Source organism: Varroa destructor, unplaced genomic scaffold (genome assembly GCF_002443255.2).
Source record: "Varroa destructor unplaced genomic scaffold, Vdes_3.0 BEIS01000004.1, whole genome shotgun sequence".
Taxonomy (NCBI): Eukaryota; Metazoa; Arthropoda; class Arachnida; order Mesostigmata; family Varroidae; genus Varroa; species Varroa destructor.
Genome location: NW_019211457.1, coordinates 15,016,135 through 15,037,626, shown reverse-complemented (window position 1 = coordinate 15,037,626; position 21,492 = coordinate 15,016,135). Strand labels below are relative to the sequence as shown.

The 21,492-nt window shown below is 44.5% G+C and overlaps 2 protein-coding genes across 2 annotated transcripts in view; one reads left to right on the top strand and one right to left on the bottom strand.

The window, feature by feature from the left end:
• Positions 1 to 396: 396 nt before the first annotated feature.
• LOC111249220 (uncharacterized) lies at positions 397 to 3,726 on the top strand. Its single transcript, XM_022802780.2, has 4 exons — positions 397 to 966; positions 2,265 to 2,377; positions 2,716 to 2,876; positions 3,421 to 3,726. Exons 1-4 carry the CDS (start codon positions 792 to 794, stop codon positions 3,584 to 3,586), a joined length of 615 nt encoding a protein of 204 aa, XP_022658515.1. The 5' UTR covers positions 397 to 791; the 3' UTR covers positions 3,587 to 3,726.
• A 1,980-nt stretch (positions 3,727 to 5,706) lies between these two features.
• The window catches only part of LOC111249826 (uncharacterized), a 28,103-nt gene continuing 12,317 nt past the window's right edge, over positions 5,707 to 21,492 (bottom strand). The window contains exons 5-10 of the mRNA XM_086986627.1: positions 20,323 to 21,071; positions 19,235 to 19,784; positions 15,690 to 17,810; positions 13,970 to 14,254; positions 12,561 to 13,667; positions 5,707 to 12,402 (exon numbers count right to left, since the gene is read on the bottom strand). Of these exons, the coding sequence (XP_086842753.1) occupies positions 11,476 to 12,402; positions 12,561 to 13,667; positions 13,970 to 14,254; positions 15,690 to 17,810; positions 19,235 to 19,784; positions 20,323 to 21,071 (5,739 nt within the window). The 3' untranslated portion in view covers positions 5,707 to 11,475. The remainder of the gene's footprint in view (positions 12,403 to 12,560; positions 13,668 to 13,969; positions 14,255 to 15,689; positions 17,811 to 19,234; positions 19,785 to 20,322; positions 21,072 to 21,492) is intronic.

Sequence of the window (21,492 nt, the reverse complement as noted above, 5' to 3'; positions counted from 1 at the left end):
GTCGTTTCGGCTGCTCCGTTCAGCTTTTAACGCTGCACGAGCATTGTTCGTTCAGGAGTTAACAATCCGTCGCTAACTAGCGAGGGGCCACGGCGGGTTTTAAGTATTCTTAATGCCCCAGCATGAATTCGCCGTGTACTGTATGAAGGTCTAGAAGCTCTAGGCATTTATGTATGATATGCGTGTAAATTTGTGTGCGATGCGCCGTGGAGCAGCAATTTTTCGGTAGTAGGGAAGTCGCAGACAGCTTCCTGTGCTCTCTCTCTTTCTCTCGATTTCACTGATTCTTTTCTGGTAATAACACGAACGATCGTAGTCATCTATGACAGGCAGAACGGCGGGATTCGTTGACAGCTGAGAGGAAAAAACGCTAAGAAAGAAGGTGAGGGAGTCACAACACAGCATGTGCAATGTAAACAAAAGACAACATCGTCACCTATGCAGACATAAAATAATCAAATGGAGCATCAGGCACACGGAAGCTCTCTACGTCCTGACTTTTGCGTGTGCCGTGTGGGGGAAGTCTGAGAAGTCAACAATAGTGAAAGAACAATAGAGGTGAAAAATATAACTGTATCTGTGGAGGATTATTGTTTAAGGTTGCAGCTGCAGCTCGTGAGCTTAATGGACAAAGAATTTTTTCTCTGAACAATGTTCGCAAGAGCGCCAGCGAAGTGACAAGACGCTTCAACGGATCAAGGGTCCAATATCCAGATTAAATAGAGAACGAAGCATTAGGAAAACGGATCTCTTCCTGTGTCCGTGCTTGGGGCAGATGGTAGTAGTAAAAAATGGCAGCCCTCATAATCAGCTGTTCAGTGGACGATCCGTGGCAACTCGCGTTGGGGTTTGGAGGAGATAGCATTGTTTGTGACACGGAGAGTGCGGGCGAAACGACCTCAGCAGGAGGTGGCCAACATGGAGGCTTTGAAGATAACTTCGAGCCATTTGATCGTGTGACTTGTTGTAAGTTAGTGTAAAGTTATAAGATTATAGCACTAGCCGAAGCAAAGGCACTTGTAAACGATTGCACTCGGTCGTTTTTCTTTCAGCTAATCGAACATACGCCTACAGATCCTCCTCGTAACCTCGAATAGAAGCTAGTTACTAGACTATCATGTTGATTAACACAACAGCTAATAGCTTTTCCATAATGAAGTTTCCACATAATTTTTCACGCTATAAACGAGAATACTTCATGCAACGCAAACGAGCTGCACATTTTTCCCGTGACATAATTCGGGCACATTTATTAACAGAGTAGAGTTGGCCTGAGTAAGCTGCTAGAGAAGATATGGCACGCAGGCCATGTTTTTGACGTGTGTACAAGTGTGTATTTCTATTTTACATACGTACCTCAGCATGAATGGCGCAAACCTTCCAAGAACGAAGACTGGAGTGTTGAAAGTTAGCGAGAAGGTGAGCAGATGTTGGGACCGGAAAGACAGGAAAACACTGCCGCAATCGACAAGGTTTTTCGTAAAAGCATAGCTTGAAGTTTAAGAGTACTGTTAACATTGGAAAATCACATACAACATGTTAGAAAATAACAACCTAAATACTGGACATACGGAACTTAGGTAAAAATGGGTTTTCCGTAAATTGACTCTAAAGCAGTTGGAAATTCGTGAGGTATATTCGACGCGGAACAACAAATAACTCGCATGAGCACACAATCGCCATGGGAGAGGTATGATTAAACCCCAATCGCCGAGAGAGAGAGAGAGAGAGAGAGAGAGAGAAAGAGCGATGGCAACAGTATCAAGTAGGTTCTAAAATGAGATGGTTATACTACTTGCGGTGTACATCAGTGCCATCTGTCATTGTTAGAAGTGAAATAATGGATGCAGTTCGCTAGATCGAGTCCCTCAAGAGACTCATTGATTGTTGGCATAAAAATCAAAAGCCCGCAGTCTCGTTACTTGATGACCGCGCCAGACCTCATTGTTATATCTCAATTACTTCCCCGACTGAGCAAACGAGTACACAGCGCTTGTTCTTCCTGTTAAGTTCGTGCGGTTACGGGGCCTTTCATAGCCAAAAAGGAGTAACTAGTGAACAGAAATGTACACGAGTTACTTCGAATATCCACAGATAGAGGAACTACGTATAGGAACGGCAATGGTAGCTGCATTACAACGCTGGGACAACTGTGCAAAATATAGATGAAAGTTTAAAAGGTAAAAAAAAAGTTACTCAATTTCCTTACAGAGTCCTCACTAAGAAAGTTACTCACCTTATTTCAATCAAAATAATTTCAAAAGGTTCAGAAGTCATCGAAAAGGAGCACGACAAGGACGATACGATACCACGGTTTAAAATGCCAGACAGTCAACGATACTTGAATAATCTCGAAGACAAACTACGGCGACTTAAGGTAAAGCTTGTGGCATATGTCATGGTTGCTGTACAGGTTTGATTTGTGTTTCATGCTCTATGAAAACAATTTTCAGCGTTACAGTGTAATGATAAAGATGCAAAAGTATCAACGGGAGGTTGATAGGCCTGGTGTTGGCACGCTCTAGAATTTCTGATAAAAAGTGTTTTACGATGAATATGACAGAATTGTTGAAGACTAGCAGCTTTAATTTATTTAGATTAATGTCCCATAATAGTAGTAAAGATAAGGCTCGTCAGTCAAAAGGTCGGGCTTGTAAATTTTCTCTTTTCTTCTTCTTGTAAACGTTCTCATTGTTTTCAATGTCATCATGGCAGATGTCGAAGAAAAGCGAAAGAGACGAAGCACGGCGTATGGTGAGCGAACTGGGTTTGCACAAGAAGGGCAGATGGGAAAATGCTATGCAGGACGTGACGCCAATCGGTTTTTCTGCAGATGAGCCACACGACGACCCCTACACCGTACCATTTATCGTTCGGTACGTTTTATTCTGCCAAAGGTCTAAGAGAAACATCTACTCAGTCAAGCCGTTATAACAGGACGTTATTTGTATAACAGAATGCAACTACAAACAGACAAGTTCTATATAAACATCCGAAAATGATACGAGAGCCACCTTGAATTAAATACGTAGTATTGTGCATCAATATAAAAGCAACTCACGTGTTAGCATTGTATTTGTGTATGCGTAAAGACATCGTAAATTGCTTCAAAAGGCATTAATAGTTTCTTCAATTTATAAACTCTTGGTCAGCGTCCAATATGCCGCTAACCTCAGCGCTTAACTTCAAAAACCTCGAAATACAGTAGTAACTCGCAGGAAACATACGAAGATACGCCTTGCCTCTCTCTTCTATTTAGTGTCATCGATGATTTCGTCGCGCCTTCAGCAAGTTTATCATCTAAGACGAACATCGCATTCTTATTACTTTTTCTAGATGATATATTTGAGACCTTGCTGAACGCTTTTGATCCATATAATTTACCTTTTATACTATGCGTTCTATCTGTGTCCGTTGCAGGATGCTTTACCCAGAGCGGAGCCCGTTGAGAGCAGAGGAACTGCAAAAACTTGTTGATAATGATTGTCTCACAGCTTTCGTCAGCTTCGAGGGGGACCCCGTTACGCTCAGTCCCGAAACGGCATCGTCCCCACGCAGCAGCAGTCCTAAGAGCACTGGGCGTTAGGTGCTCTTAACTTGTTTGTTTGCCTATACGTATTCGCTGAAAATGTCATTTTGTGTATATAACATATGGGTGCATGTACAAAACCCGTCGAAAAGAATAAACGTATTCATTTAGGATGAAATAACCATTGCAAAAGCATCGTTGGGCGCGTCTGTTTTTTCTTCTGTCATACGGAAACAACAACTGCGGTTCATGGACCAAGCAATTAAAACAAATGTTATTCTCTTAAATATACCTAATCCACATAATTATGGAAAATTTGGCCTGTGAAAGAGTGAAATGGGAATATTCTACGAAGATTTTACACGAGCCGCCTCGAGGCTTGACATTTACAACGGTAGTATGTACTGCACGGCAGATGCACCGCATGTGTAAAAACTTTTCTACGCCGCATTGTAATGAAGTTAAAATGGTTGAGGTTATCTATTGCCCCATTTATGCATCTAGAGAGAGTTCGCGTGAATGGAGCCGCTAACGAAGTAGCTGAGGTGATGTTAAGAGATAGACACAAGTTAATTTCTCGATAGCTGCGCCAGTTACAGATACTTCGGGTGTGGTGCACGAAGATGCCGTTGTTTGGTCTTATAAAAATGAGAACTCAGGAGGTGAAGCTTATGTAAGTGTCCTAGATTTAAAAAGTAACTGCAACGCAATCGTAATTCCGTGTCGAATCTGTATTTAGATCCTAAAGTGTTCTCTCAGCTGATTCGCATTTGTAAACTCTAGCATATGCCTATACCGGGATCGCGTCATAGGTTTTGTTTTACCAGTGTTAACGCTTTCCATCATAAGGCAGACGGTATGCAGATGGCTCGACGACATATGGTTCCAGTCAGCTGGCACTGTGCATTGACGTTATTAAGGGAGAAGTCATTTTTGCAGGACGCCCGTACTATTGCTCTGAATCAACACATCGAGGATGGATGACCCGTTATATATATTGGGCCTATATAAAGAATAGTAAAGATAGCTATCGAACATAATTACTTACGCTTACATCTAGAACCCCTGTGACTACTAGTAGCAACATACCGTTTTCACACATATACACAACGGAGGTTCTCGTATGTTGACAGGGAATATACACTGCAGTTTTTGGATGTACGAATTTCTACTCCATATGTTTAGCGGCTCAGGTATGGCGTATAGAGGCTAAGCCAACAATTTTTCGCATAGGTGAAAATGACGTAAGAAAATAACGCATACACTACGGGTCAATTAATGTAGCTAAATGTTAATATTTTCTACAGGTATAAGGGTTCTAATAATTTCTACCTAATACGACTTGTTTAGGCAAATAAACAACCACGTATGTCATACGACGAGCGCAATACAGAGCTCCCATTGTAAAATGATATTTAGATGAATGATACAATGGTCCATGCTGGAAACGACCGAAAATTACGCACTTACATTGGATATTAGCGTTTCTTTTCAGTAGATCGTAGCTTTCACTGGGGCAAATATTTTCAAAATGTAGTGTAACAATCAACAAGGAACAAGTTCTTCGTTACGTTCTTTCTCTATGTATAATATGCAATTGATAAAGTTATTGAATTTTTGAGCTAAGTTAATCATATTTATATTAAATGTACTTTTTCTTTAGGGAGAGAAACCTGCACCAGCACCAGCGATGCCTGCCCATTGTTGAACGGCAAAGCTGAATTCAGATCTATTGCAAGTTGGAGGTGTTACTATATTTACTATAGCGTAACGTCGCATCACGAGTTAAGCACCCTTTCATTAAACAATTTAGAAAACATTAAAAAGTCTTAGCTAGAAATCAAACTCGATACCTATTCTCTGTTGGTCTGCTGTCACAGTCACGTCGTAATTGATGATATTTTCAGTTCCGGTCCAATCGGTCCCTTCTCACTAACGAGAAAACTTAAGAAAGAACGGAGCTGAAAGAGAAAAGCCACCTTCATACTGTGTATACTTCACGTTTAATGAGCAAGATAAAAGGAAAAGGTATGGAACGATGTCGCAAGCTTCGTTCTGTTCGCAAGGATTAGCAGGCTGCAGCTTCTCGCGATCGTTGGAATCGTATCATCGAACTTGAGTCTACTAGGGGATATCTACGAAACGCTGGTCCTTGTTTTCCGAAAAACAACACACCCTTATATTGATGTATAAAATTAATTGTCCTTTATGTTTTTCATTTCTATATATATGTACATATACGAGTTTTTGTTCATTATTTGTCATCTGTCTTTGTTTCCATCCTCTTCTTTCATTAACATCAGCTACACTTAGTTTAGCTTCCCGTCCTTCCGCCTTTTCCGCTTAATATAATTTTCCTGTCCTCTCCATAGGCCTCGTCATCCGAACTGTATCTTTTATATAGAATCATTTTATTTTTCGCTAGATAGCCTCTATCTGTCCAGTCGCCATTCCGCTCATTATTATTGTTATTTTACTAATATTCTGTCATCGTTATATCTCGCTTTTCATTATTTACACATAATTTACAGTTGAATCATATATAGATTATAGATCTCTTTTCACTAATAATTTTTCACCTTTTACGGTGCTTTCATATCTTCATTAAATATATATATATATATATATATATATACGAGTTGTAGAGAAGACTTCACTACGTTAGCAGCCATAGCAGTTGTTCTCTCATTTTGTTTCCCTCCAATTATAAAATGATGGAACAGATGCTTTTGTGTTGTCATTTTACAGTTCACGAAAACGATTCGGGTCAGCGATTTCTATCATTTTGAGTCATCACCTTGTTTGGATCGCAGTAGTTACTAGCATTTCATAGTAATAATAATTGCGTCATTGTTGTGGTTGTTGCTCTTGTTATCGTCAATATAGCGCAGGTGATGAACTTCCGTCACGGTTTTCTTACACTCTAATCTCTTTTGCCGGATATCTTCATAATTCCATATATATATATATATATATCACGCACTTCCAACTCCAAGCTGCTACTATATCGGTAATTGTAATTATCAAGTATCATTAGTGGTATTGGTATTATTACATTTACAAAAAAAAAAAAACATTGAAACGTGTTATTATTTTTCGTCATGTTTACATCGTTTTCGTTTTTGTCCCTGTTTCCTTGTTACAATCGCACTTTAATAACTGATTGATTACAATGTTACTAATTGTTGCTTTTGTGATTAGCGTGATGGTGTGTATAATGGAAATCATGTTTATCTTCCCTCGATAAGCGTAGCAGTATTCCTCTTGCGTCATCATCAATCAACTCGTTCGCCAGTTGTTATGTAAATGATCATATATGTCAGTCGTATATTACCTGTCTCTCGTTCTATGCAATCTTATTTGCGCGATTTATGACAAGCAACGGGTTAAAAGGTGCTAACGAATTGCGTCCCATATCGCGTTCTACCGGTACAATTGCCGCCATTGACTGTCAGCTCAAAATCACGTGTGCACCTGTTTCACAAAAGCCTGTATTCTCATAGCGTAGAACAACTCACGATTCCGTCGGCCTTAAGCTATTCTCCCTGATGTTTTCTTCTAGAGGTCCTTAATCGAATTCACGTTCCAAAAATACGCCCCTAATTATAAAGCAACATCGATCTAATACCTCGCTTCGCGCACCATTGGAGTGTACCTGCAAAACGCGAACGTGATACGCGCTCATGTCGCGCGTTCGCACGTGGCGCTATACAGAAAAAATATACACCACAGACTCTTAAACACGTCAACACGCACTTACATACAGATAAGCTTCATTGTAGGCGGACAAACAATTAAAGTTTTCACCTTGTATTTAAATCGTAACAAACATGAATAGACTACTAAAGTATGTAAAAGATAGCGTCGTAAAAGTTTCTGACAGACTGCACCAAATAGAGAAGCAGCAATGACGATGGTAACGAAACAAACATATGACATACAGAATGGCGTACTCTTTGCGATCAGGAAATCAAAAGAAAGACGAAACGTTGAAGGGAATTGCGAGCCATAATCTGGCTAAACTGAAAGCTACAAACAACATGGTTCAATGTTTATTTCACACTAGATCCGTCCCAAACACACATGCGCATACAAAATACACCATTTATCTATGCTGGACTCTGTACAGCGAGCAGGTAAGCTCGTAAAAAATGCCGTTCTCCCAATGTTTTAACACAATAGACAACATCCTTTTCCTTTAAACTGGTGATAATTAAGTAAGCGGCCTATAATCCCACCCCTGGTCAGTTTGAGCTTTGTCTCCGTGCGTTGCGCAACCATTTGGGTTAAACCAGCTCAGCTCAGCTCTGTATTTCTCTTAGGAGTCGAAAACAATGAGCATTACGATATAGAAAAAAAAAACCTAGTTCAAATACATCTTTGTTGCTCCAGAGGAAGCGTAATAAGTGCATAGTCATTTATATTCAAGAGGATCCTTTTTTTTACTGTCTTGATCACATGAGGAAAATCAGCGAGTTGAAAAAAGAACAGGCCTAATTTGCGTCTGATGAACGTTGTCACAAAGCTATAGCTCCGGGGGTACTGACAACAATTCGATTTGGCGGTCTACGGTCACTGTCGCTATTATGAACTCTTGAGTACCTAAATGTCCCCTCAAAGCACCCGCACCAACAGCTCCGTTCACATCCTTGCGCAGACACACACGCACACACACACACATATACACACACACACACACGCACACGACGAGTACTCCCAGCTGTTCCACACAATAACACAGGTGACGCGCACCATATCTAAGTCGCTCGATAGCCATATGACAAACTATGAATTGATCAAACAAAGAAGAACCCCAAGAATATTATCGAGCTCTGTAGAACATGTCACGCTAGTTTCTAGCGTGTTCAAAAATAGAGTTCAGCAAAGCGAGTCTATTTTCGCAAAAATATCAGCTATAGCTCATAAATTGTAGACGTCTGCCTATAATAATAGCTGCTGCACTAATTACGGTTATGGACACCGACGCCATTTCGGAAGGACTGTTCCGAAATCTGTGAAATATCCAATAATAGTCATCGTCACCGTCGAGATTGAAATCAAAAAACCATTAGCATTCACAACGGTCATTCTCTCTATTGATCTGCATGCTAACGATGTCCCTTTTTCTTAACCCAGGTATTATTATTGCCTATTGCCCACGGAGCCAGAGACCCACGACAGACAAACGCGGATCTCTAGACTACGGCAGTCCTAGACCGTCGAACACCGTAACGACTCGCGACTAACAAAAACTAGCCCGGAAACAAATTCGCTTCGTTATGGGGACCGGAAACTCGTACATTCCCACACAGATCTTTACATGCGTTTTCATCCTGAAGCTCTGGTGTACCAAGTATTAGCAAAGTGATATCCTTTGTTTCATTCACACCTCGTGTTTACACGGAAGCGTACTATAATACTACCGAACTCTTAATTGGACGTCTTCTCGGCTTGCTCACATTTCATTACATATCTATATATGTATATATGATTTCGTTAGAGTTCTGCGCTCTCTACTGGTATCGCTCCTTCTGTCGCGTTATCATTTGCTTGTCTCCATTTTATCCTCCCTGTCATTATCAATACACACAAAGCACCGCCCCATATGTGTAACAACATCAACACAACAAACGGAATCATAATCGTTGATCAATCTGGCTATTGCCCGGACCCGTTGTTTGATATGGATGAGTACCTATCTACTAATTCATCGACAGTTTAATAGCTATAGATCGACAAGGAATAGTTGGAAAAACCAGTCATTTTGCCCGATTTTGTCGCCTATGTGGCTGCCGAATACTTTTGTTCTAATGTTGCTATCGGCGAAGTGTTGTCATGTATACACTGACGCAGCGAACGATAGGATGCCTTTTGTCGGTCAAAACAGTCTGGATCGTTCGTTTGTTTTTCGTGTGTAACTTCTAAAATATTACTGGTAACGATGAAGATGAGTTAATGTCATTTCTATACTCTAGCCAGCCATTTCAGGTCACTTCTACATGCGATTTCACCATCAGCTGTTAGTTCTGTCAGCTTAGCACGTTTACACTCCCTGCCCCAGCCGTAGTTGTCAAAAGTCACAGACAAATCAACAGCCATAACTTATATCGTATTAACACTTGTATGTCGTGTCTCTATAGTAATCATAACAATGATCAGTCAGCGTTTGTTATATATCCTTGTTTTCACACTTCACTGCCTTTCATCGACAATGAACGAATGCCGTGTTGGTCCTTACCTGTATCTGTTTGCCATTTCGATGACGCGATCTGTATAGAGAGGCACACTTGCGTTATCAATAGCTCATTTGCTTGTTCGCTTTAATTGCTACGGGAGTGTCCAGGCCGGCTGAGTATCGGGTAGAGGAGTCTCCTATTCCTGAGCAGCATATCGACCCATCACTTTCTTCCATCTCGCATGTTCATTATATGGCGCTACGTTCCTCTGACTGATTGCTTCAGTCAGTTCTGTTATATAGAGTATCATGCTAGTTTAGACTGACCTTCTTTTCACGTTCGTACTTCAGTTGACAATCGTAACCTCTCGAGCATTTTCTAAAGAAATTGTGGTTAGAGGTAGTAATCGTGATACTTCTCTCCCTGGCATGCTTGCGTTAGTTAATAATACGTTATTCTTTTATTTGCGTCTGCTTTCTAGCCATGTTATTCATGCACGTTCTGGGCGAAGTCTCGTCGCAACTTTGACGACCGTGTGTTTTGTTTCCTTTTCATAATAATTGTCGCATTCTCGTCATTGTTAAACTGTTACATTTCCTCTTCCCAGGAGTCATTGTAAGGTCTCTGCGTCTCTCAATACGCCGCCGAGATTTTTCTCCGCTGTCACGTTGAATTTCGATGATTCGATGTAATGATCTGTTCTGGTAGCGTGATAAAACTGAGAGTATCCCGTTTTTCTCGTTAAGGCTTCCGCACTGATCTCCGACCATTGGTATCGACCTATTTCGCGCCACTGTCCGTCTGAGCTGGTAAGCGAGCCGCGATGTTGTAAAAATCGGCCTGGCGCCTCCTGTCTTCTTCTCCTCCTTCATAAAGAAGGACGAACACGGCTTTCCCGTGCACTCGCGCCGCGCTGCTTCATTTCGCTTGCATCGTCATTTTCTGTTACGCTCCTCTTTCATTCCACCTCACTATAGTCATAGTCAATGTACACCTGTTTGTGTTGTACAGTTGAACGACTCTATCTCGAAGTCTGTTGTTTCGTACACGTGCAGACATTTCAGACAACCTCATTTGTCGCCTGTCTTCTTTTTGTCGTCTGCTAACCGGCGCATCGTGTTAATCATCCGCTCGTCGGTCCGGGTCGCGTTGATTAGCGGATAAACGATTGATTATGACGCTATTCGTAGTAATCGATTTAATCCTTCGTCGGCCGCTATTTCTTACTGGGAGGGGGAGGGCGGGGGCAGCTTTGAACGATATTGAAGATCGTGGTCGTTTCGTGAGGGTGCCACGTTGCATGGCCATATTGCCTCGCTCGTTGTCAATACATCCTTTCTATTATCTCTATCTCGTTGTATTATGCCGTACTTAACGCGAGAAAACGCCGCCTCTTCGTACGCATCTCGCACACAGATGACCACGTAATATGTTGTTGGTTTTACCTCTATTGATGTTATACGCTGTTAATGATTTTCTAAAAATTCCATGATAGTGGAAAAACAAATTCACTAAATAGTGGTTAATGTGTGTTTCCAAAAGTTTGACTTTTCCCCTAATCAACTTTTCCGTTTTTCGTATCGTGCATAGTGGTAAGCACACTCCCATACTGCCTATAATAACATATATTATTATATAACATAGGTATGAAGCAATCGGTCATTATTACCATATCGAATTCTCTCGCCCAACTCCATGGCTCTTTTCTTTAACAACATTTGTTTAGATTAATGTACTGTCCTCGGATGTCCACTGATTCCAACCGTTCTACTACGCGAACAGGATCGAGTTAACCGCGTTGTCTAGGTCGGGATCATCGCTCTGTGCCAGCAGCTGATTCGACAGTAGCTGGCCATCGGTGACGAGCTCGGATAGCGAATCTTCACCGAGAGCGGCTTGGCTGTGGCCGCTATGAACGCTTGGTACACTGGGGACGCTGAGGGAGGCTAATCGGGAATAACCGCCATCTCCGTCGCCCAGCGTGCCGCCGACCGAATGGCACGAAGCGCCTTCGTCCAGGTCTATGCTGTCTGCTTCATGCACATCATCATGGTGGTGATGATGGTGAGAGTGGTGGTGGTGATGATGATCATGGTGAGGTTGGTGAGATTGATGATGATGATCATCATGTATCGGCATCAAATTAGCAGCGGCGCCTTCGCATTCGTCAACGTCGGTCGTGCAACGGCTTCGCTGGTTGTGCAGTTGCAGCGGGTCGTCCTCGCGTTCATGATCGGTCTGCTCGTGATCGTCATCGACAGTAGGTTGCGACATAGCGTCTACACGACCACCTCCGCCACTTTCGGCCTGATCGTGATCGGCGTCACGGTCCTCGTCGAGATCATCCGGGAGCAGCATATCGGATCGCGTTTCATCATTTCGACCAGCACCGCTGCTGCTGCTGCCGCCGCACGACGTTGTTGGCGTCGTGTCCATAAGACACGAGCCGCTAGCGGCCCTGTCGAATCCTGTTTCAGTGGCAGTTGCCAGCGCAGTTGTTGTCGTCTGCTGCTGGTGATGGTGTTGTTGGTGATCGTGATATTGATGTGGTGAGGATGTTGGCAGCGGGAAGAAGTCAGTGGGATCAGGCTCCTCCATTAGGCTGAGCGTCTCCTCTACACGTTCGGATTGCAACTGCTTTTCGTCATCGAGTAGTAGCCGGGATACCAGTAGACTTTCATGCATTGGCGTATCGCTCTGGAATAAGGACGCCATTACAGAACGAGATGAGCCAAACATACGAATAAGACAGTAAGAGAAGCGAACGTTACGAGGGTGTCTGAATAGAATTTATTAAAAAGATACTAAAAATGTGCTAATACATCTACATGGTGTAATATAATCGTAACACTCACCATGCCGGACTTAAGTGACGTGAGATGGAAGCGCGAAATGAGATGCTCCTTTGCCTGAAGCATCCGCGCGGAGAGGCGCTCGAAGGCAGCGTCGCACTCCTGCAGCGCGAGTACCGAAGGCTCGGCCACGTCCGCCACGTGGTAGGACAGCAGCCGCTTGATGGCCTCCTGTCGTTCCTTGAACGGTTCGAGTCGAGGCGTCAGCACCTCTTTTTGGTCGTTGAGAACACGTTGCTCGAAACGCTGCCTTTTGAACTTCTCCTGGGCGAGCCTCTCCCGCTCCTTAGCCGCCTGGCGTTTTTTGGCCGCTTTTGTCATCGCTGGAATTACTACCTTCGCGTTACTGCCGCCTTTTCCTCCGCCATCTTTTGAGTCGTATTTCGACTCTTTGCCGCCACTGCCAGTGTCCTTGGAGTAATCCTTCGTATTCTTCGCTTCGATAACAGAGGTTGCCGCTGTACCAACGCCGCCTTTTTGGTGATGACCTTCTTTTTCTGCTTTGCTCTCCTTGGACTCCTTCGTCTTAATCACAGGATTCACGCTTGTTGTTGTAGTTGTTGTAGTGGTAGTAGTAGTTGTTGTTGTTGTTGTCGTCGTCGTCGTCGTCGTCGTCGTCGTCGTCGTCGTCGTTGTTGTTGTTGTTGTTGTCGTTGTTGTTGTTGCCGCTGCTGTCGTCGTCTGAGGAGCAATTTGTGTTGCAGCGGTTGGTGTTACGACGGAAGGAATATGCTTCTGAACCATGAGTGCAGGTGTTGTCCCACTTGCGCATGGGGCGGCGGTGAGCACAGTAGGGATTAGAGCAGGTGGCTGAATCAGTTCAAGATCCCCATTCGCCTGAGGACTAACGGACAGATCCTGTTTAATAACAACCTTCGCCATCGGCGTATTTGCCATCACCGTATTCGTGGTCAGTGCCGATGGCATAGGCGTCGCTGGCATAGTCAATGTTGTCGTCAGGGTTGTCATCGACGGTGGCGGTGGTGAACCGGTTTCGGTTTTGACCGTGGCCAATGTCAGTTTTTCTTTCGCGGCCCGTTCCCTTTCGGGCTGTTCCATCTCTCTCTCCTTTTTCGTCTTTTTCTTTTTCTTCTTTTTGGGCGGAGTCGTCTACGGATGCGGCACAAAAAACCAAATTCTAAGTAAAAGATATGGATTAACTAGGATCGCCGTACTATTACATATGTGCTTAAATACAGCAGAATAATAATGAAAATGATAATATATATTTCAGTTGGAAGAGCGTACCAGTCAATATGCTAACTAAGCAATGAAATGACTGGCGTTTCTGCATTTTGGGTGGAGGTAACGTACGGCCAAGTGCGTCACATGCTTTTCATAGTTGACCAAAATAATCACAGAAGAATGTCCAAGTACTTTGTTAATGGAATAAATGCATTTTCCGTGCTTACCTTTACGGCAGAACTTGCAAGGGCGGGGTTTACCGCGGTGTTGGTAAATACATTATTGTTGTTGTTATTGCTGCAAGTGTTCGTGATAATGTGGGGCACGGAGACACTAATGGGCACCTGTACCTTCAAGGTGTGGCGGGCAGCCATCACAGCACGGGGGAATTCGGTCACGCTGCCAGGAGGAGCACCGTCCGGTGCTCCGGAAGGCGCTTGGAATGTGGAGCCCACCGCGGCTGAAGGCAGGGAACCCGCTAAGGCCGCGGTCGAGGGGCTTGAGATCAAGGGCTATTTGGAGATCAGAGAAAAACAAGTGGCGAAGCCGACAGAAGAACATGAAAATGACGGAAGAAAACCTTGAATTAGCTAAAAAAACCACGTTAAAGGCATACTGTGTCAATCTTGAGGACAATGTTCTTGTGAAGTTCTGCTTCTTTTTTAAAGGGACCGAAATATACATAAATCAACATAATAATACTAATAATAACAATAGGGAAACACACACGCATATGTCACGCTTGATACGTGACATGAAAGATATACTCGCAATTGCTCTTCTAGGAAAGACTCTTAAAAATAGCGTTCGCCACTGCGTTCGTCACTGCTTCCTCGTGTTTCCTATTGCAGCATACATAATAAAACAGCGAAGAACAAAAATATTTTCAGAGAGACACTATTGAACAAAGGCAAATCGCGCAGAAACAGGCTGGTTAGCAAATAAATAGCGCTTTATTCAAAAGGTGTATACCTTTATATCAACAACAATATTACGCAATAAAAAAAAAGTTATCCACAACCGTTCGAAGCGAGCCATGCATCGTTGTCTTAAACAGGCCTATTTATCACGACAAGCAACCAAGCAAAAAGCAGTCACTCGAATAACGTTAAACATTACCTGTACCAAATGCGCATTTCAGAGACAAAATTATGAATCCAGTCGTATTTAACAAGCAGACATTTCTATATGTTACTACGATGCAAAGGTAATCAAATACTAACATGGAAACCAACAAAGTTTATCATGGCTGAGGCTTTGAAGGAAGATTCAGCGATATTTAGTCACTGCAAAGCCCTCGGCCCAACAGAGGGAATTATCGCGCAGGGTTACTAACATCCTGCGGATACTCCAATGCCATGCCATCTATCACACAATAGGTATACCGCTAATACCCGTAGCTTCGCAGAATCGCTCGTTCTTTCATAATGTGTTTTCTCTCGTGCAAATATATGTAAGATGCTAGATCTTCGTGAAACGCAGTAAGTTGACCATATCACGTCGACACACGTTGCGGCTACCAATAGAAAGCAATATTACCGTGAAGAACAAAACCGGAGAAGCAAATTTCTATTTGATCAGGCAAAACTTTCGTCATCGTTTATCGGCACTGAGCAGGTGCTCGACAGGTGAACTTTGAGACGATCAATTTAAGAAGGAAGATTAGAAGTGTCGGGTGCGAGCGGGTACAGGAACAGAATGGAAGTCGATTCAGGAGAAAAAATAGACGAAAGACGAAAAAAACAAAGCAGATTGAAGATTCAAGCCGAAACAACATCAACCCAAATATTGGAAATAGGTGGGACATCTCGTTGATCACTCCGTATACACTGAGCGAGTTACTACGCATTGTTTGCTCTAGCTTTTGATCCTTTATCTGTCCCAGTTTGTAGAACATCTCGTCTTAATTCGTTCGTGTGGTTCGTCGTGTGGTTATCAAATGCTTACAGTCGACGTGGCCTGGGTCTGCGAAATCGCAACTACAGTGGCGGCCATTGAAGATGGCGTTGACATCGGCGAAACGTTGATATGCGGCGATGTAGACGACTGCGCGATCGTCTGCCTCATGGCCTGTTGAGCCTGTTGTTGTTGTTGTTGTTGCTGGCTTAAGCTTGTGGTAGTAGGGGTTATAACGCTGTTGTTGTTGTTGTTGTTGTTGCTGCTGAGAACTTGATCGACACTTGTACTGATGATGTGATGACTGTTGGTTTGAGGGTGTTGATGTTGATTTGGCTGATGCTGTGGTTGGCTATAGTTGCTGGAAATGATGTTATTATTTGTCGTTGATGAGGTAATAGTCATGTTGCCTTGATTATGAAAGCTTTGGTGACTCTGTTGTGAATGGTGATGATGGTGATACTGATGGCCTTGTTGTTGATGATGCTGGTAGAGTTGGCCATTTTGCTGATGCAGAAGTTGGTGCGGGTTCGGCGATGTCGTATTGGGTGCTTCGGCCGCTAGGGGCGGCCCATTGGGCAGTGGTGATGGGACAGTTGGACAAGCTGTTGCTGGAGCTGACGCTGAGCTGACGATTAACGTGGCTCCAGTGCTGCCCACGACGCCGCCCCCACCCCCGCCACCGTTTCCAAGCCCGAGTCCGACTCCAGCAACACCTGCTCCGCCGACCACCGTGCTACCAACACTACCTGCATTAGTTACCCCCTGCAGCTGAGCCATAACGGAGCCCTGCAGGTGACCAGGGACCGTCGGCAGGGGGGAGGCAGATGGTGGTGTCACAACAGTGGAGTCGCATACCTCGGTTTTAACGACGGCCTGCATCACAGGTGGCTGCAGCTTCATTTGCATCTGGTGACCACCTGTGTCGCCAGTAGCGCCTGCCGGCTGTCCAAGCTGCTGTTGTTGTGTTGTTGTTGTTGTTGAACCGGTAACTGCTGATGATGCGGATCCCATACCGCAGCTATTGCTCACGCTTGTCATAGTGCAAGGGGCGCTGACCGCTCCGGCTGCCTGCGCAATTGTCGCCTGACTACTGTTGACAACTGTCATCGTGCTTGAGACGGCTACATGCGCGTTCGAAACCGATTGTTGCTGACCCGTCGATGCTGTCTGGCTACCGATCATTATTTTGTTGAGTAGAGAACTAACAGATTTAACCATAGGTGGGTGCGCAACGGACGCCTGTACATTAAGCGACGGCATCGATGTAGTCGATGTCGCCGCTGATAACACTGAGCTTGATTGAGCTTGAGCCGTACTGACTACTAGCTGCGGTCCTGTTGTACCAAGGTGGGCCGGATTCGCCGCCGCTTGTTGGTGCTGCTGTTGCTGTTGCTGCTGCTGCTGCTGCTGTTGAAGCAGTTGTATAACACTGCTCGTAGGGCCAGTGGACGTGGCCAGATGGCCAAACTGACCCAGCTGGCTTAGCTGGCTTGCGTTTAGCTGCACCACAGTAGGTATTCCGTTCACGTTGCCTAGGACAAGTTTCTTGACAAGTTGCGCGTTGGCCGGCAAGCCTTGTAGGCCCGCCAGACCACCAACTCCGCCAAGACTGCCTAGTAACAGACCTTGTTGATGGGGTGACTGTTGCAGCTTGCCAGCAATTGCACTTCCACCATCCGCTGGTGCCGCGCCACCGACCGTCGAAACCGTCCCTGCGTGACTGTTGCTAAGTGCGTTTACAAACGGTGACGATGGCTGCGTTGCAGAGGTAGCCCCCGTCTGTGACTGAGGCGTTACCGAAACGGTAGTCATCTGCACCGCGCCCGTTTGTCCTGTTGCAGTCGCTGCGACCTGCTGCGCGACCTGATGCGAGGCAGGGGCCTGAACAACGACCACGCCAGGTGGTATACCTCCAACACCAGACAAGGTGTGAGGGCCGTTAAGCAACGCGGTCTGGCCGTTGGCTAACCGAAGAATCTGACTCCCATCAATGGTAGCTGTGGCAGTCGTAGCACCAGCTGCTCCTGTTGGACCCTTCGCAGCTGCAGCAGCTGTTGACGTTGTTGTCGTTGTTACTGACGCGGTTATTCCCATCTGTCCCGTCGATTTTAGACCGCTCGTCAAGGCCGCCATCTGCACGCCGCTCGGAGCTGGCGCGATAGTTCGTAACTGTAGTTAGTGAGGAAATCAAATCACCAGTTAGCACACAGCTGTTCGGTTAGTAAAGGGAGCGGTGAGAGAGACATAATGGTGAATCTGTGTTGGATTTCGATGGCTACTCAGCGCTCGCTTAGTCGTTTCATAACAACTAGGTGCTAAACACGAATGAATCGAGCGGCTAAATGAATAATTAACAATGCGCGCCACTATGGACACAACAAAGGAGACGTACGTTGACAGCGACAAACGAAAAAAAAAACAACAACAACAACAACTACAAAGTGAGCTTGAGGTTTAGGTGGGGGTCGCGCTCATCTTTCTCTCATGATTGCTAATTGCCTTCTTGCAAATCTCGCTTTTTATTTGCTCATTGCTAAAATCATCCTGTTCGGTTCCTAATAAACGAACCTTTGTCCCACTCATGTACTGCGTAGCCTGTGGAGCGTGATGGGTCTCGATAACGACCTCTCAGAAAATATTCAAGACAATGTCTCGACCACAATTAAAAAAATATTGCGTGATGTTATAGTTGTTATTACTTTAAACTGGTTTACAAGCGCCGAAGCAGCCCAACAAGCAACGAAAAAGTTATGAGTGGGAAAATGCAATCGCAGATGGCGGACATATAGCTACATTCCCCTGAGTAGTCGAGCGATAGAGATAACGCAATGTTTATTAGTACCAATAGACAGTAAATGGACACAAAATAATCAGCTTTAGTAAATTCGAACCCATTCATTCTATGTTTTGCCACTGTTCATTCGTACCGTGTGTCAATTTCACATATCTAGATTGAGAGAGGAGCCTATTTTCGAAATTAATCGATCGTTCAGGTTATTAGCACCGGTATTACTGATACGATAGAACTTTTACTAGAAACCCCGTGACTCACAGTCTGATCTAGCTAGTCTTCCCAAAGCGAGGGTTATAGGAACTGCCATGACAACAATAGGAAAACTAGAAGAAAAAGAAGCCCGTACCAAAGATACTTCGATTGCAGTAACGATCTGGCTTACTTTTACACCCACATAGTATTTATCGTACGGTGCATGATAGGAAGTCATGGCACCCTTTTAAAGCGGTTACTTCTCACCTCATATTCGCCTGTTAGCACGGACAGATCAATATTTTTACATAGAGAACTTTCAGTTATTTTGTCTACCCTCAGCATTTATCGAGTTTGAAAAGACTGAATGCATCATATTAACGAGCAGTTTCATTTTTCTTCGTCGAAGAACAGCAACGAAAATAGGATCAATATGCAATATATCCTTCATACTATCTAGTATCACAGATTTTTCTAGTGAATAATGCCAGCGTAGCCTTAGTGATAGCCAAAAAAAAAGCTCGTTATCAGCGGGCCGTCTATGCCGCCGGAAAGCTCCACTATCGCACTTCGGAGTGAAAACTATCATACACTTCCGTTCACTTACGTGCTGTTGAGGTCGCTGATGTGACTGCGCATTCGCTGCGGCAGCGGCAGCGGCAGCATTCTGCAGCTGCTGAAGCTGTTGGGGCTGAATTGTGATAATCTGAGGTTGGCCCACAGCTCCGACGGGTCCGCTGCCAAGGACGACCTGTCCCCCGCCGGGTGTTGTGACCAATACCTGCTGCGTATGGGGCTGAGCTGTGACCATCTGCGGTTGAGCGGCTACCACCTGTGGCTGCTGCTGCTGCTGTTGTTGTTGCTGCTGTTGGACTTGTTGTTTCATCTTCTCTTGCAACGCCACCATCTGCTGCAGCAGTACGCGTTGCTGCGCAGTCGGATTTTCTAGCGCGCTGAGACCGGCTAATTGCGTCTTGAGCCGTTCATATAACGGGTCGTTGATTGGCGAGTTCTGCGGCGGACGGGGTGGAACGCCATGGCGGATCACAACTTGTCCGCCAGCCCCCAACGAACCCACTTGTTGAATCTGCCCACCCACTAACGACACCACCTTACCGCCCTCGCCGATAGCCGCATTGCCGGACAGATACACCATTCTGTTGATAGTTGTTCCGGTACATAATGGGGCAACACGGTAGAATTCGACAATAACAGATAGATAACATAGAATTAGTACTGGCGATGTGCACAGTCGAGGCAAGCCTAAATCAAAATCATGCATGTATGATTGTCACACCGAAGCCCTTCTTGCGAATACTGGCTATTCATATTACAGATAGTGTATAAGACCAGATATACTCGTCTCTCACCACCATAGTCGACTAGCTCAAATGATTTTCACAGAAGAGCTAACACGTTTCGTTCTACAGACTTTTAATAGAAAAAAAACACACCTGCCTTATACATCAATAGCTTTCATTCTATACGTACGATAAATTAACGAACCACATAAACACAACACACGATGAGCTATTAGAAACAAAAAAAAAAACTGCATTATGTTCGAAGTTGTCAAAAGGCACGCCGTAGTCTAACAGCTTCAGTGGTAGATTCTAACGTTTGATCCTATTCATTCTATTGACCCTATTCATTCTATGAGTTACGTTCCTTTGTTTACCAGTGTGCATCACTTACCTCGGCTGTTGGCCAGGGGCTCCGGGTTGAATCACAGTAGTTTGTTGCTGTTGCTGCTGCATAGCACTTATATTACTGCCACTATTGGTAAGATTAGTAGGATTATTATTATTATTATTATTATTATTACTATTATTATTATTCGTTACCTCTGTGCTGCTATGGCTGCTCTTGGCTGTACTATTACTAACGTTACTATTATTAATAGTTATGTTTGCTGTGGACATTGTCGACGTATGGGTTGCTATTGCCGCCGACGCAGCCGCAGTTGACATCGTTACAACAGCATGGGCACTCGGAAGGACCGCACCTGCTGCAGACATTTGCAGCTGTTCTTGCTGCTGTGGGCCCCGATGTGGCTGCTGTGCCTGATGGCTATGATGATGATGATGATGATGATGATGGAGTGAACCAGCTGCTCCAGTCATTTGATGAATATGTTGTTGCTGAGCTTGCTGCAGCTGCTGGGCATGATGAGCACCAACACCTGCTAATTGCGGCTGTTGCTGCTGTTGGCGGAAGGGGGACGTCTGTACAGTAATTACATTGCCGCCACTGGTGACCTGACCTAATGAGGTCGTCACGCCAGGGCCATGGTGCTGCACCTGTAGCGATTGCAGCTGGCCACCGACTGCGGCAGCGGCGGCTGCTGCCTGAAGTTGACCAGCCACTTGGGGTGGAAGGACGACCGGCACCATATTCCCGTTTATCTGCAACACGCCCACCTTCTGCGTCGCGGCCGGTGGAGTCTGTTGTTCGAATAAACGCAAAATGAAAGAAGGTTGCTTACGGAACAAATCTGATGACGGGCAATTTGTTAACAGATAGGATTGTCTATGAAACGTTTTGTGCGATTAATTTATCATGGCCTATGCTGTCTCGTTCAAAAAACTCCTTAAGAACACCGTTTCTCTCCCTTTCTCAATACCATTTTCAAGATCCAGGCTCGTTTACATCTTCGTATGCATTGCAACTATCTAGTCATCGGTTAACAGAAGCATGGGCACTACTAGCTAAACATTTGGAACCAGCTTTCGACACTAGAGTACAGGAGCAGCTGCCCATCAACTAAGGCATATCTAATCCGTAGTAGTGGAGTTCAAAGGGACTCCAGAGCTGGAAGTCGTGGACCAGCACCCCAGGCCTAAAATAATCGATCAAGAAAAATGT

Excerpts from the sequence above, each read along its gene's own strand:
- LOC111249220 (XM_022802780.2), top strand. The coding sequence starts at position 792 with ATGGCAGCCCTCATAATCAGCTGTTCAGTGGACGATCCGTGGCAACTC. Across the intron at positions 2,378-2,715 it reads ACAAACTACGGCGACTTAAG|ATGTCGAAGAAAAGCGAAAG; the intron begins GTAAAGCTTGTG and ends TCATCATGGCAG. Across the intron at positions 2,877-3,420 it reads ACCGTACCATTTATCGTTCG|GATGCTTTACCCAGAGCGGA; the intron begins GTACGTTTTATT and ends TGTCCGTTGCAG.